Here is a 15,277-nt window from a genome sequence, read left to right as displayed (position 1 = left end):
GCCACCGTGCCTGGCCTCAAAATCATTTTTGTTTCCAGACCCCCCTGCAGCACTCCCAAGCTCCCTTGACTCTCATCAAGCTTTGGTTTGTATCATTGATTTGAACCAGCTTACAACCCATTAGAATCCTAACTTTCTTCTTCCTAACCTTTCTACCTGGCTTATTCCTTCATGAGATAGTTATGGCTGTTTTGTTTTTGCCTCCTGCCGGAAAGTTGTACTTAATAAAGAATAGGGAAGTGGGCGGTGAGGAGGAAGCATGGAGAAGACACCTTGCTTTCTTTTCCTGATGGAAAAGTTACTTACGTCTCCATGTTAATTTCATTTCCTCAAAGGAAATCAGGAACACAAAAGTTTCTGCGGGGTAGAGTGGTCAAATGTACTTATGGGTGGTAATCTCTAACTTACCACCTTTAGCTACTTTCTTGTTTTGTGTCTAATACCCTCTATTCTTCCAGATCCCTGATGCCATTAAGTACGTAGCAAAGAGAAGATAAACAGCCTCAATTTGAAGTAGACAATTATCTGTGATGTCCAAATCTTTGTTGCATTACTGATAGATTTGTGTCCACCTGTGCTAGATATACTTTGAGACATATTTTCAGTAATCCGTCCAGCCCATGTCCCCTTCTCTAAGAACTCAGTCTCCATTCATCCATGGCTAGTCTGCTAGCCATATTTATATCATAGCTAATACCCAACATCTGCAGTTTTAGCGGATTGGACCAAGGAAGAAGATGTGATCCAGACTGTGGCAGAGGGACAGGTAACCTTGGAAACAAAAGGTTGGCCATACTTGGCCAAGTGCCTGGAGAAGCAAGGCATGTTGATCTGCCAATGGAGAATAATGAAGCAGAGATGAGGGATCCTGTGGTCTCAGACAGAATAGAGCTGAGACAGAAAGACTGGCTGCCCTGGCTCTCGAGGCCTTTCTATCATGCATTCCTTAGGCCAGACCACATGTCCAGCCCGTAGTGTCTCAGAGCTGGGGAAAGATTTAGAATGGTAGCTGTATCAGTTGAGCCTCAATCAGAAGTCAGAAATCAGTCATTTTAATTTTTTATTTTTTTTACCTGGAAACATTCACCTTTAATTCTGTTACAAGTTCCAGTGTTTACTCTGGCCACAGCCAGCCATGGGTTTCTCAGACACCCCTGGGAAAAAGTGAAGATGAAATACTAGAGGCGCCTGCTCTCCCCCAGGCCACATCGTCAGCACTGGCCAAAGACCAGCGTGCTGGGTAGGCTCCCTGTGTCCACTAAGGAACACGGAAATGTTAATATCTAGAAGCATTTGTTATAACAGGGGACTAAACATACATATATAAGAATGCCAGAGCATACCCTGGGCTAGGAGTGCTCACGGATGGACAAGCCCATAAGTGGAGAAGGGACTCTTCCCAAGGCCCCTGTCCAGACCTCGTTGGAGAAGGTATGGTCGCAGCCCTCTGAGGAGCTGTGAGGTTCACTGGGTTCCCTGGCCCAAAGCTGGCCAACCATCCTTGGGTAAGTAGGGATGGGTGGGCTGTGGCTGGCAAGTGGACACAGAGAGACTCAGGAGGTTGGGAGCCTGCTTGCCTGAACGGTGGCGCACAGCCTGGAGTACATGGGGGGAGGGCCAAGGGGACAACCCTCTGGGGCGCAAATGGCCAAGGCTAGTGACAGGGCTGCAGAGAGGGCAGGGCTTTAGGGAGCCTGCTTGCCGGCAAGGTCTGGGGTGTATGGTGTTCCTACCTACTGGGGGGGCCACAGCCAGATGGTCACCTGGACAGAGCCAGGGATATCATCTTGCTGGGAGTCTTGGTGGTCTGGGTGTACAGCTAAGGCGCAGTGCCACTGGATGTCCCCTCTGCAACACGTTGCTGACAGACCAGGCAGTGGGGCCAAGAAAAAGCAAAGGCAGAACATAGAACAGAGAGCGAAGCCAAATTCCTCCTGCAATGTCTCTCCAGCACCCTCTACTGGCAAAGCTTAATATTGTGCTTACTGCATAGGACAAATGCTGAGAGCTCTATTATGGCGGAGCAGGGAAGCGGGTAGAATTGGAGCTGAAGGCAAAAAAATGAAAATTAAAAGTAGCTGGCATAGTAATCCCCACTCCTTATGTTCTCATCCTTCCCCAGGTTAGCTGTCACAAGGTATCACCGCCACAGCCAAAAAGTACAAGACACGAAGCTGTATTAGTTATCTAATACGGCATAACATCTCTCCAAAACTTAATTTTTGATGTCTCAGGATTCCTGTAGGTCAGAAATTTGAGGTCTGGCTGGGAAGTTATGACTCAGGGTCTCTCATGAAATTGTAGTCAAGTTATCAGTCAGAGCTACAGTCATCAGAAGGCTTCACTGGAGCTAGATGAACCTCTTCCAAGGTTGGTGCCCACTAGAGGGTGGAGGTCTCGCTTCCTCTCCACAGGGGCATGGCCAGGTGGCTGCTTGAGTGTCCTCCCAACATGGCATCCTTTCCTCAGACTGAGGGATTCAAGAGACCAAGGTGCAAGTAACATTGCCCTTTATAATGTAGCCTTGGAAGTCCAACACCATCATTTTTGTTAGCATGTCGGTCACAAAGCCAGCTTTGATTCAGTATGGGAGGGGACTGCCTGAGGGCATGTATACCAGGAGGTGAAGAGCCCTGGGGACTAGCCTGAAGGCTAGCTACCACAGATTCAAGGGCTCCTTCATTCAATCCACATCCTGATCTGGAGGTCTTGGATGTTTTTACACTTAACTACGGAAGCATGGAAGGTAATGCTGGGATGGAGCCTGAGCAATCCATGAGTTTTAACATCTTTATTTCTGTATGACAGAACTGAGGCCCAGAAAATGCGAATGCTGTCTCCCAAGTTATACAGCATACAATTGCAGACCTGGAATTAGAATCCCTGTATCCCAACGTCTAGGTCTTTTTTCCTCAAATTCCAGCCCATTGACTTGCTACACCAGGACCACTGTGGAGCCCATTAGAAACACTGATCCCTAGACCCTCTCCAGATCTGAAGAATCAGTCTCTGCTGGGTCCAGCTAGGCAGTAAGCTGGGGGATCGATCCTATTTCCAAAGCTCCCCAGGTATTTCTGATGAGCAGTCGCACATTTGGGAATCCCTGTCCTCTCCCACATGAACTGTGTTACTGGAGAAGTTCAGATGTGTAGGTCAGGGAGTGTACATGGCACCATGCTGAGTTATGGTGGGGCCTGATTACATACCTTCAGCCCCAGGATGGGCTGGGCTGTTGCCTTCCAGGCACCTTTGGGACATGCCAGAGAATGTTTTGGACCAGGAGCATTAGAGCAGTTCATTTCCTCTCCAACTGACTGCTGATTCGAGTATATTGTGCTATCTGATCATTCTTGTGTCTGATTCAGGAGGGCCCAGCCTGCAGGAGCCTGAAAGGGAGCCCTCCTCATCCCAGCACCTTATGGGCCTCATCAATGTGATTCTGACATCTTCAGACAACAAATTCTCAAATACAGGCATCTAGGTCTTTCCTTTTGGCCTGAGATTAAGGTGGGGTCCTTTGTAAAGGGACCTAGGCCTGACTACAAATGCCCCAGGTTTTGGCTCCATGACATTTGAGGTAACTTAACTGCAGGTTTTGACTAAATGTATCCAATGAATTATCTGTTTCTACTTCTGTAACAGAAAGTCCAATACTAGATTTTTTTTTCCAATAAGAAGAATGCTGACTTTAAACAGTAATAATCTCTATGTCCTTTTTATCTTCTTTAATGTGGGGAAAAATCCCAATTTCAGTTAGTAATTTCCTGACCTGGTAGCAATTAATTCACCTTGATTGATGCCTGGGGTTCAGGCCCTTCTAATTTATAATTTCCCTCTATTTGCTGTCACCTTTAACCTCTCAAATTGTGACTGGTTTTGTTCTCAACATTTGTGTTAATAGTTTAAAAAGTAATAATAACCATAATAATGGTACTCATAATGAAATAATGACAGTAGAAACTATAGTTACTGTTTTAGGTACTATGCTAATGCTTTCCCCTATTACCTCTTCTGTCTCAAAACCATTGCCACGTAGGTATTCGATCCCCATTTTAAAATGAGGAAAGCAGTGCTCAGAGACACTAAGAAATGTGCCGAAGGTCACCTTTAGCGTAAGTACTGAAGCCAAGATTTCTATCCAAGCCTGACTTACTCAAGAGCCTGTACTTTTAGCTACAGTACTTTTAGTCCAGTGCCTTCCATGACTCGCTTCCTCTGGCTCTAACACATGAAGGCCAAGATCAAGGATTTCCACATCAGAGGCCTAATTTTCTATTCCAGTTCCGCCAACTTCTAGTTGAGTAACTTGGAGCTGATGATTTAATCTCTTCATCTATAAAATGAGGATGACAATTCCTTCCTCATGGGGTTCAGGTAAGGACTGGATAAGAAAATGCGCAGTGCCTAGCACAGTCAGTATTCAATCACCAGCAGCTATTCTAACCGCTACATTTCTGCTCGTTTCCTTACACTTTTTATCCCACGCAAAATGCCTACTCTTTTCTCCAGGAGATTGTAATTCCCACTGCACACCAATTTCAAGTTCTGGAATTCATTCTGCACTGATGTGTATGTATACAATAACAGGGCAATCTCATAAAAGTAACAGGAAAACAAAACTAATTTGAAAACAGCATCCTCCCAAAAAATACTCAGAGCGTAGGACAAGTGTGGCATCCTTCCTGCACCTCTTATTTTCTCTACCTTCAGTTTTTTAAAGAGGTCATTTCTCTCCTGGTGACAACATCAGCTGCTTCCCTATGACAGACAATAAACTAATCTCTCTGCCAAATGAAAAGGACTCCCCCATTTCAGTGACTATTCCTTCTCCTTGTCACACAGGCTTTATCTCCTTCACCCAAACTGGTATGATTCCATAATTTATAGCCAGAAGCCTCCGATATCTGGCTCTCCCTGTGAGCTTCCTGGGAAGAGGTATTGGACAAATCTATCTTGGCTGCCACGTGGTGGTACCTATCTGTGGGTACCGTTTTTTCATCTCGGCCCCTCTTCTCCCAAAGCTTCATCGATCACTTTCACTAGAACACCATGTACTTAAAGACCTTCTTTTCTGTTGTCTTCTGGGTTCATCGTATGATGTGTTTATGGCTACAGTACTGGACTCAAAAGAACATAACCTGGTCAGGGGATGCACAGCTAGGCGTTCATTTAATTAAGGGGAAAGGAGCAAAAACCAACAGTCCAGTTATTGTTTAATGAAGAGGGTTTTCAGTCCTCAGTCTGGCAACCAGCAGAGTGTGCAAACTAAACCTCTTTCCCTCAACAGGTATACGAGGCCAAAACACCACCTACGTTCTAGACAGAGCTGTTTACCTGCCCAGAGGCAATCTGAGAAAGGGAACAACTGGGTTTTTGCTTTGTTTCCATCTGAACTCTTCTCTCGGCCTTAGTTCCTGTTTTTTAAAATCATTACCAAAAAAGACTCAACATTCAGAAGGCAATGAGGAATTGACTGGTGTCATAAGCAAGTAAGAAAGCAGAAGGGAGGCCGGGCGCGGTGGCTCAAGCCTGTAATCCCAGCACTTTGGGAGGCCGAGGCGGGTGGATCATGAGGTCAAGAGATCGAGACCATCCTGGTCAACATGATGAAACCCCGTCTCTACTAAAAATACAAAAATTAGCTGGGCATGGTGGCGCATGCCTGTAGTCCCAGCTACTCAGGAGGCTGAGGCAGGGGAATTGCCTGAACCCAGGAGGCGGAGGTTGCGGTGAGCCGAGATCGCGCCATTGCACTCCAGCCTGGGTAACAAGAGGGAAACTCCGTCTCAAAAAAAAAAAAAAAAAAGAAAGCAGAAGGGAAAATAAGGAATTGGGGTTCTCTGGCTCATGTGGGGGAGTAGGAGAGTGGAAGGAAGATGGGGAAGTAGTCCTAACAGGTCTTAGAGAATCTGCGAGCTGGATTAGTGAAGCCAGGCTCCACAGGCTGCGCTGGTCTCTTGACTCCCCGCATTTCGACCCTTAACATGGGAGTCACACCGCCTCGGTCTGGGTTTGGCTGCTCTAGGCATTTCTTTCTGGTAAAAGGCATGTTGGTCACTTTCCAGCCAGGAGCTTCAGGCAGAGGGTAATGGCCAGTAGGCTGGAGTGATGGTTTCACAGAGCCTGGTTCACCCGGTAATTCTGCAACCTGCTGGCCTCTGCCAATTTACAAGTCAGAATCCCCAGGGGAAGTCAGAGGATTCTTGTATACAATAACATGTGAGAATCACTGGGAGAGAACATACTGAGACTCAGTAATCTAGGCAAATTTTCAAGTATCCATTTTGTGCAGAATAGTAACTCCCTAAAGATGTTTGTGTCTTAATCCCTAGAATACGTTAGGTTATAGGGCAAAAGAGAATTCAGGTTGCAGATAAAATTAAAGTTGCAAATCAACTGGCCTTAAAATGGGAGATTATCCTGGACTATCCAGGTGGGTCAAATGTCATCATCACAAGAGTCCTTTTAGAAGACAGAGGCTAAAGACAAGAGTCAGAGAAGGCAACATGACCACGGAGATTATGTGAAGTGAGGAGGAGTGGGGCTGCCATTGCAGGCTTTGAAGTTGGGGGAAGGGACCATGAGCCAAGGAATGTGAGCAGCCTCCAGACACTGCAAGAGGCAAGAAAAGAGATTCTCCCTTTGAGCCTCTACAAGGACCACAGAGCTACTGGTCCTGCATTTCAGCCCAGGGAGACCATGTCAGACCTACATAATTATGAAATAAAATGTGTGTTGTTTTAAGACACTAAGTTTGTGGCAATTTGTTATAGCAGCAAGAGACAATAACAAAGAGGTTACTGCAGATTAATGACTGCATTCAACGGCATCGATAGATGTAATTTAAAAAATGCACACACACAGAATGTTTCTCAAAGGCATAACGTTTAAGAGACTGAAGGTCCATTATCCACCCTCCTACACCCCACTCTGTGCCCTGAGAGGCATACCTCTATGGGCTAGACCACCCAACTCCCCCCAGCTTCCAGTTGGGCTTCACTCATGGGAGGCACCAACAAGAGACTGCAGGGGGTCAGGCTCCAGTGCTGATCTTGCCCTTGTATGACCCTGAGGGTGTGTCCCCTTACATGGTACTCTCTAGGCACCTTGCTTGCCTCACTCAACAGAAACACTGACGAAGAAATAAGAAGCCCTCGCTAGGGGCCAAGAAAGCCTTCCAGAGAAGACGGCAGCTACTGTGTGCCCAACCACAAAGGATGCACAATTCTTCACCCTTTCTTACATGCCCCAACTTGAATGCACCCCACCACAAGCTGCTTTGGGGTGAACTATGTCAGAGGCCATGTAGTTGGGAAAGCAGTAAAGTCAAGAAAATGTAACTCAATAGTACCAAGAGAAACAATGTAACTTGAAAACTACCCTGGATTAAGCCATTTACTCAGTTACTATACATGCAACCCAGCTATATGCAAATCACATGCAAATGTAAATAACACCCTCCATAGGGATAGCTTTTTCTTTGCTTTCCCTGCCTCTAAAACAAATCCAATTTGGAAGATGAAAACAGAAGATTACTCTGCAGTGGAGTAAGATTTGTTTATGCATCTCAGCACTTCTACGAATCCCACAACAACACCCCTAAGCTAAAATTGTCTTGTTCATACAGAAGAATGACATGCTCTAGAAGTAAATTACATAGGATTGGTGAAGTAGAACATACCCAGCTACATCTATAGAGATTTGAAAAAGGGATGGCCTTTCCCGCCAGAAGCCTTCCTAGATCAGCAATCCTCCCACTCCTCCTCTAAACGTCCATAGAGTCTGAGCTCAGTTCCGTCTCCTCTGTGACCCCACGGCCCAGAATACGCTCAGTAAGTGGGTACTGAGTGCATGAAGGAGTCCACAGACAAGGTCACCATATAAGGCCATGGCTGACCAGATATAAACACACTCAGCCAAGCATTACCTGTTAACTTCAGGAATCTCCCTACTTATCCTCCTTGGGCTCCCCACCACCCATTGCTGCCCTAAGTATTTTTAAAACAAAAATACAACAGAAAGATAGGAAGAAGACTGTGACGGGAAGAAGGTGATAATTTTGACACTCCAAATAAGGCTGCAAGCAATTTAGAAGTTGGACACTTCCCACCCCCACAGAAAACATTTATTTTCTGCCTTTAAATAGGAACACCACGCAGATTTGCTTACTTTTAGAAAAAAAAAAAAAATCTATGAGTTATTTTAAGACCTGTAAGTTGTTAGGCTAACATTTCTACCCTCAAGAGGCAAGCCAGCTCTTGAACACTGGTGTTCTTTCTGTTGGGCGCCTACCTGAGCCGGGAAGAACCAGATGAAGAGATTGCTGTTGTAAGTCTTATTCACCGTGAGGAAACCGGCGTAACTGTTCATGTTCCATCCTGGGAAAGGACTGACGAAACTCAATTCTTTTCCTAGCGGGGAAAAAAAAAAAAAATTACCCAAGGATTACAGAAAAAAAGCCACATGAGCCATCGATCTCAGTCTGGGTAAAAGGGAGTGATTAGATTGACTAAAAGGAATTGATATGAAAGGTAGTTCCTGAGGCAAATTCCAGCCTGCCCCTGACCAATCCCCCATAGTCCACATTCACTATTGAGCCAAGGACATGTGAAAGTTTAAAGCCTTTGAGAAGGAGTGCCCAAATATATTGTACAAGCTGTAATAAGGTTTTTAAAAGAAGAAAAGCAAATTTCCTGTCATCACACCTTGCATAAACCAAGGTGTTCACCTTGGGCCACATGGAAAGGAGCAGGATAAAGTAACCTGATCCGAAACAGTGGGGTGCAAGAGAAGCAATGTGGTGGAACAGCTCTTGGCTCTGAAGTGGCCAGTGTCCTTCATGTTCTTGTTTTCAGGAAGGCAAAAAGCCTGTCACATCTACTAAGGGGAGTGGACATGTGAGGCATATGGGAGTGTGGGTGGCTATGGACAGTGGGGACCTGGGGTGACCTCATGGCTACTCGGGGGAGCCAAACAGGACGAGGGTCAGCTATAGAGGGCAGGGGTCCTGGCTTTCTTATGGTAGCATTGCGACAGGCACAGGGAAGGGGTAATTTGGGAAGCTCAGATGGCTGAGGATGCCCAGAAGTAAGGAAGGCCACAAGGGGCTGACGTTTGCAAGGCCACGATACCAGGGCTTTACATGATGTGGGAAGCGTAATTCTCATTCCCACTTTACAGATGAGAAAGTTGAAGCACAGAGAGATTAAGTGATTTGCCTGAGGTCACACAGCCAGCAGAGGAGAGCTGGGATTAAACCCAGCAGTCAGGCTGCAGAGTCTGTTCCTTCCCCAGGGCTCTTAACTAGAGCGAGTCAGCAGGTGCAGGTGGCAGGGAGTGGGAAGGGAAGTAGTGGTCAGGGAGGGAGTGACAAAGGAACAGAAAACAGCAGAACATGGTGGGGAAGTAAAAGGGAAAGTCTGGACGAACAACAATCCTTTAGTGGTGACAAAGAATGTGTCCGCAGTAGGAACTAATCACTCAAAAGTGATGTGAGTCTGAGCCATATTAAGTTGGAGACTGGTTCGTAGGTCAGGAAACTTGACTCCTCACATGCCATCAACTAAAGACGCCTTAGGTGGTAGGTGGACCCTTAGGTGCTGGAGGGCTAATTGTTAGCACCTCTGCCCAGCTCAGCATTCAGGGACAACATTGTTAGGATAAAATAGGCCAACGTGACACTATTCACATGCAAGGGAATAGAGGCTACAACTCAGGGTTCTGACTACAAGGGCTGGTTAAACTTCTACCAGCACACTGCTGCTTTGGGACCACTAGTTTCTCTTTTAAAACAGGTATGCCTCTTAGTCGAGCATGGTGGCAGTGCTTGCAGTCCCAGCTACTTGGGAGGCTGAGGTGGGAGGATGGCTTGACCCCAGGAGGCCAAGGCTGCAGTGAGCCATGATCACACCACTGCACTCCAGTCTGGATGACACAGTGAGACCCTGTCTCCAAATACACACACACACACACACACACACATAAACACACACACACACACACACACACAATATATATACACATAGACACATCTATATATATCTATATCTATATATATCTATATGTACACACACATATACATACACACACATATAAGCATGCCTCTCAAAAGGGAAGCCTCTCATCTAGACTACACAGTTCCTTTTCTTTTTAGTACTTTGCTGATCCTAGCACTCCTATCGACCAGCTAGTTACCCTCTGGACAAGCATTTAACCTCCCTATACTTCAGCGTCTCCTCTATGGAAGATGGGCTGCCTATGGGCCCCCTGGATTAAAAGAGCCCCCACATGTAAAACCTATAAAAAGAAGCTGGCAGGTAGGGAGCAGAGCTAGTGTTGCTGTCTGTGAAATGCACCTACTCACTGGGAACAGGGAACATCTCTGAGCAGAGGTCGTGGGGACAAAAGAAAGGTCTCCATAGGTGGTCCTTGAGGATCCTGTTAGGCTAGCACAATATGAGAGCATGGGTTTCCTAGCCCAACAGACCTGGGTTTGGAATCCTAACTAGATTAGGACTCCCCAGCAAGCTGCTCCATCTCTCTGAGCCTCTTTCCTTTTATGCAAAATATAAATACTGATTCCTCTACCCTGCGCTTTCTGTGAGGATCAAGCAACAATAAAAATGCATCTGAACCCTTAGCTTAGCACTGCCCATAAAATAAGGGTTCCGTCAATTGGAAGGGAAAGTTAACATTAGCCCTGGGCCACTGCAAGTGACATCCAGAAGGATTTTCTTTTTCTGGCTCAGCCCAGTTCTCCCAGGGAATGTTGCTTAATGCAACCTCTGTAGGTCTTCCCATTCTGTTCCCAGTGAGGTCTATCCCCTCCCTCCATCAGAAAAAAGGCAAAGAAAAAGAGAAGATGATCTTGTGAGAAAGAAAAGGGAGGTGTTTGGATCACGTGGTGTTTGCCACTCCTCCCTCCCACTCTTCCCACCATGTCTTTTTTTCTTTTCCTTTTCTTCACTTCTGCTCTTAATTAGCCCACAGAAAGATCACCCCCCTACTCCCCAGGGGTGGGCAGCCTTTACAACAGTTTAGAAGTATTTTTAGCAAAACTATTTGTCTGGTAGAAGGCCTCTCTGGCCCCACCCCCCAGCCACATGGAAGGAGCTTAACTTCCTTACGTGACTCGGCACAATGCCCCCGACTGAAGGAACTCCAGCCCCTTCCGCCTAGCAACCACCTAACCAATCATCACCTGCCTCTTTAGCTCCCGCCCAGCAAACCTCCTGCCCAAATCCTGACCAATCACCATATGCCCTATCAACCTCCTGCCCACTCAACTTCCCATTCGGCAAACTCCCCGCCCGGCAACCGGGACTAACCAATCATCACCCGCCGCCACTGCTCTCCCACCGCCCCAGGCCCTCTGCCCCTATAAAACCGACCGAACAAGGAAAGTGCGCGCGATTCCTCCCTTCCCGCTTGAGTCGCCCGGAGATCCCAATAAAGTCGGTACCGGTCACCATGCGTCCTGCCTCGTGTCTACTGGGTGCCTGCCTCCGTGGGTTGGGGTCCCACAACCAGAGGTCGCACACTATTCATCTTTGCAAAAATCAAACAAACACCCACCACCAAAGAGTACAGGTTTTAAAAACTGGATTAGAAATGAGTGAGATACGGACTTCAGAGAGGTAAATGGGAAGAAGAGGATTTAAAAAAGAAGATAGAAAAATGAGAAAAGTCAAAGCATAATGAGAAAAAGAAACTATATAATAGAAAGGAGCTGGAGGGAATGAAATGGAGAAGAGGTTGATTGAATTAATCTATCTCTCCCAAGACGAGCATCACACAGGGCCTGCGACCTGCTCTCAGATGATTCAGATCACTCATCCCTCCCTTCTTGAGGATGCCAAAGTAGCTTCTCTGCTACCTTGCACTTGAGTATTTCAGATCTTCCTTGCTCAGTCAGGAGGCTGGGAAGCAGGGAATTTGTCTTATTTAACTTTGCATACTTTGGGACTCCGCATGCTGATTTACAAACTCAAGACATACAACAGGTGGCGGGCCCTGTGTGATGCTCGTCATGGGAGACAGAGTTTCACTCATGTTACCCAGGCTGGAGTGCAATGGCGCCATCTTGGCTCACCGCAACCTCCGCCTCCTGGGTTCAGGCAATTCTCCTGCCTCAGCCTCCTGAGTAGCTGGGATTACAGGCACGCACCACCATGCCCAGCTAATTTTTTTTTGTATTTTTAGTAGAGACGGGGAGGCGGGTGGATCACGAGGTCAAGAGATCGAGACCATCCTGGTCAATAAATACTTTTTAATGAACGAATGTTAATGAATGAATGAACTAAATGAAAAAGCACTGCTGAGAATGCACTAGGATTAGCTTATTTCTGCAAAAACCTACTAAGGCAGACCTTGTTAAGAGATCTTGGCCAGTTGCAGCGACTCATGCCTGTAATCCTAGCACTTTAGGAGGCCAAGGCAGGAGGATGACCTGAGTTTGGAAGTTCGAGACCAGCCTGACCCACATGGAGAAACCTCATCTCTACTAAAAACACAAAATTAGCCTGGCGTAGTGGCTCATGCCTATAATCCCAGCTACTTGGGAGGCTGAGGTAGGAGAATCACTTGAACCCAGGAGGTGGGGATTGTGGTGAGCCGGGATTGTGCCACTGCACTCTAGCCCCAGCCTGGGCTACAAGAGTAAAGCTCAGTCTCAAAAAAAAAAAAAAAAAGAGAGATCTTAAATTTAGAACTTTTCTCTAGCCTATAAAAAATGTTTTGCCTTGTTTCAAATTTTAAATTTCCACTAAATTCCAGTAAAATAATTAAAAATTTCATCAACTAAAATGACTTTTTATATTTGCATATGTCTGTGCATCCTTCTATTAGTTGAATGTGGAAAACAAACTCCCAAGATGTAGGAGTTTCTATGTTTCTGGCACCATGACTCACAATATCCTTGTTTAGAATACTTTTAAAAAGGAAAAGCCTTTCTTTGAAGTGAGTTTACTTCCTCCTTTGTTTTTACTGCTACCAGTGTTTGTGATATTAACGCTTTCAAAAATATTGGAGTGTAACCAAGAAAGGGCTTGAACCAGCTAATCAGCATGCATGTCAGATTCACAAACACTCAAATTATCACGTGTGGACAGACATTACCAGATCATAAGTAACAATAAATTATGACCTACTAGTAAAATAGTCTTTAACGTGTGAACACGCAGTGTTTATAAACAAGCTAAAATGTGCCTCCTACATTCATTTTGTTTCACAGAGTAAAGATTTATTTTAGCTTCAGAGAAAGTAAACATGCAATTACAATTACATAAAACTAAGACAGCTAATTGGGGATTTAAAAAATAAAAATGTCCCTTGTCTTTTTGTGAGCTACTGTTTATCTCGAAAATGTTCCATTGCAATAATAAGACTCACATTCCTAGGGTTTTGACAGACTCGATCAACAAAAGGGATTTAGGGGAGTGAGCTGACCATCTGTCCAGTGCTTCCTGAACTTTCAGCAAAGCGGATGAATAAAATTATCCTTAATTATGTTGTCAGGGCTACATTTGAATACCCAGATGTACCAGATTTTGAATCAGCCACTTAAAATTCTGTTCAAAGAATTTGGCTGTGTAACATAACTTTAGAAAGTGATATTACACACAGATTTAGTATTTTAAATGTTGTCAATCATCACATGAAGTTCTACCAATCTTGACATAGGAGGGTGGAAGACAAAACTACCTCCCTTGGAATCTTTCTCGGCTGCTGCTAATACCCGTAACTGAGGAATGCTCACAGGCAAGAAAAACAAGAACAGGAGTGATGTCAACAGTCTCTCAAATAGACTTCTCGGTGTTCTTTTTACTTGGTTCCACCAGATGTATGATACAGATACACCATGGTCACTTTCACTTCATGCCTTTGTTTAAGCTGTTTCCCTCATTCGGTATGCACAGACCTTTTGCTGTTTACGTAAATCTTACCCAATACTCTCAAGTCCAGAGCTGGTCATATAACATAGCGGTTCATGCCATGGGCCCTGGGGTTGGCCAGTGTAGGTTTTAATTCCAGCTCTGCTACTTACTAATTTTATGGTCCTAAGCAAGATACTTCATTTCTCCAGGCCTCGGTGTTCTCGTTTATAAAATGGGAACAACGCTTATTCACTCTTTCTTAGGGTTGCTCTGAGAATTAAATGAGCAAATGGATGTAAAGTACAATGCCTGAGACAGGGTTGGTACCCAAATTTAAACCCCAGACATATTCATACGTACCTATTATGTACAGGTACTATGCTAGGTACTAGGGATATAATGACTAGATGTTAGCTACTTATTTTTACTGCAGCTACTACAGCGCTAGTATTTTCTCCCTAGATTATGCCAACCAGCAGGGATAGTCCTTCTCCCAATCTGCAGTGCACTTACTTCAAAGGTAATACTTTAGTACTTCAGTATGCACTGCCTAATTCCTTAACTGTTTTCTGCTTATGCATCTGGTCACTTTAGAAGAGCACCTTAGAAGCTTCTGAAACAAACAGACCTAAATTATAGCAGGCAAATCCCAGAGCAGAAAGAAGATTTGGGTCCTAAGCCCATCTCTGCTACCCAACTCTAATGCATACGTCCTATTGGGCAACTCCGGTGAAGTATTTCAGGCTCAATTTCCTCATATGTGGATTGGTAGAATTCAGTTATAACAATTACTTAACCCATTTCATCCCTAAATCAAATGGCTTGTTTTGATTTACTATTAATGAACATAAACCTAAGCCATCAGAATCCATGTTAAGGAAGCTGAAATACGTGCATGTGATCCACTTTGGAGGGTTTATCAATACTTAGCCTCTTCACAAGCATCTTGGTGGTAACAGCTGATACGGTGTGACAGCTGTCTTCCCATGACTTCTCTATGCGAGGTAAAAATCAGTCCTTTTTAAAACACGCTAACTACATTATTGAAGTTTTTCATCTTTCCTAAGAAAAGAGATGGTCAAATTTGAAGCCAATGTGTATTTCAAAAAAAGGCATATGAACAGCATTGACATATACCCTTAAAAATGGGTATGTCTTCATGTACAGTGCAAACCAAAAAACAATGACATCCTGTTGGCTATGAGTACTTCCAATGAAGAAAATCTGCTTTATTTTAAATTTCTTTATGTAGTATTTAGATTTACTTTTGATCTTTAAAATGATCATTTGTCTAAAATTTCCAGAGTTATTCTTCATTCCCATCAAATCTGCCAACCTGCCAGCTTCACAGGCACCACCTCTGCCTTCCCACCTGTGACAAGGGGCAACCTTGGGGCTCCTGT

The 15,277-nt window shown here is 44.9% G+C and overlaps 1 protein-coding gene across 3 annotated transcripts in view; it reads right to left on the bottom strand.

Annotated features, from left to right (window-relative positions):
- The window catches only part of CPVL (carboxypeptidase vitellogenic like), a 156,477-nt gene that overhangs the window by 110,031 nt on the left and 31,169 nt on the right, over positions 1–15,277 (bottom strand). For all 3 annotated transcript variants that reach the window (XM_032286672.1, XM_032286671.1, XM_032286673.1), the window contains one exon: positions 8,293–8,411. In XM_032286672.1, coding sequence (XP_032142563.1) covers positions 8,293–8,411 — 119 coding nt within the window. The remainder of the gene's footprint in view (positions 1–8,292; positions 8,412–15,277) is intronic.

This window comes from Sapajus apella, unplaced genomic scaffold (genome assembly GCF_009761245.1).
Source record: "Sapajus apella isolate SASKATOON/1434 unplaced genomic scaffold, GSC_monkey_1.0 scaffold19, whole genome shotgun sequence".
NCBI lineage: Eukaryota > Metazoa > Chordata > Mammalia > Primates > Cebidae > Sapajus > Sapajus apella.
Note: the sequence above shows the minus strand (reverse complement) of the source record. Positions and strands in the feature narration are given on the sequence as shown.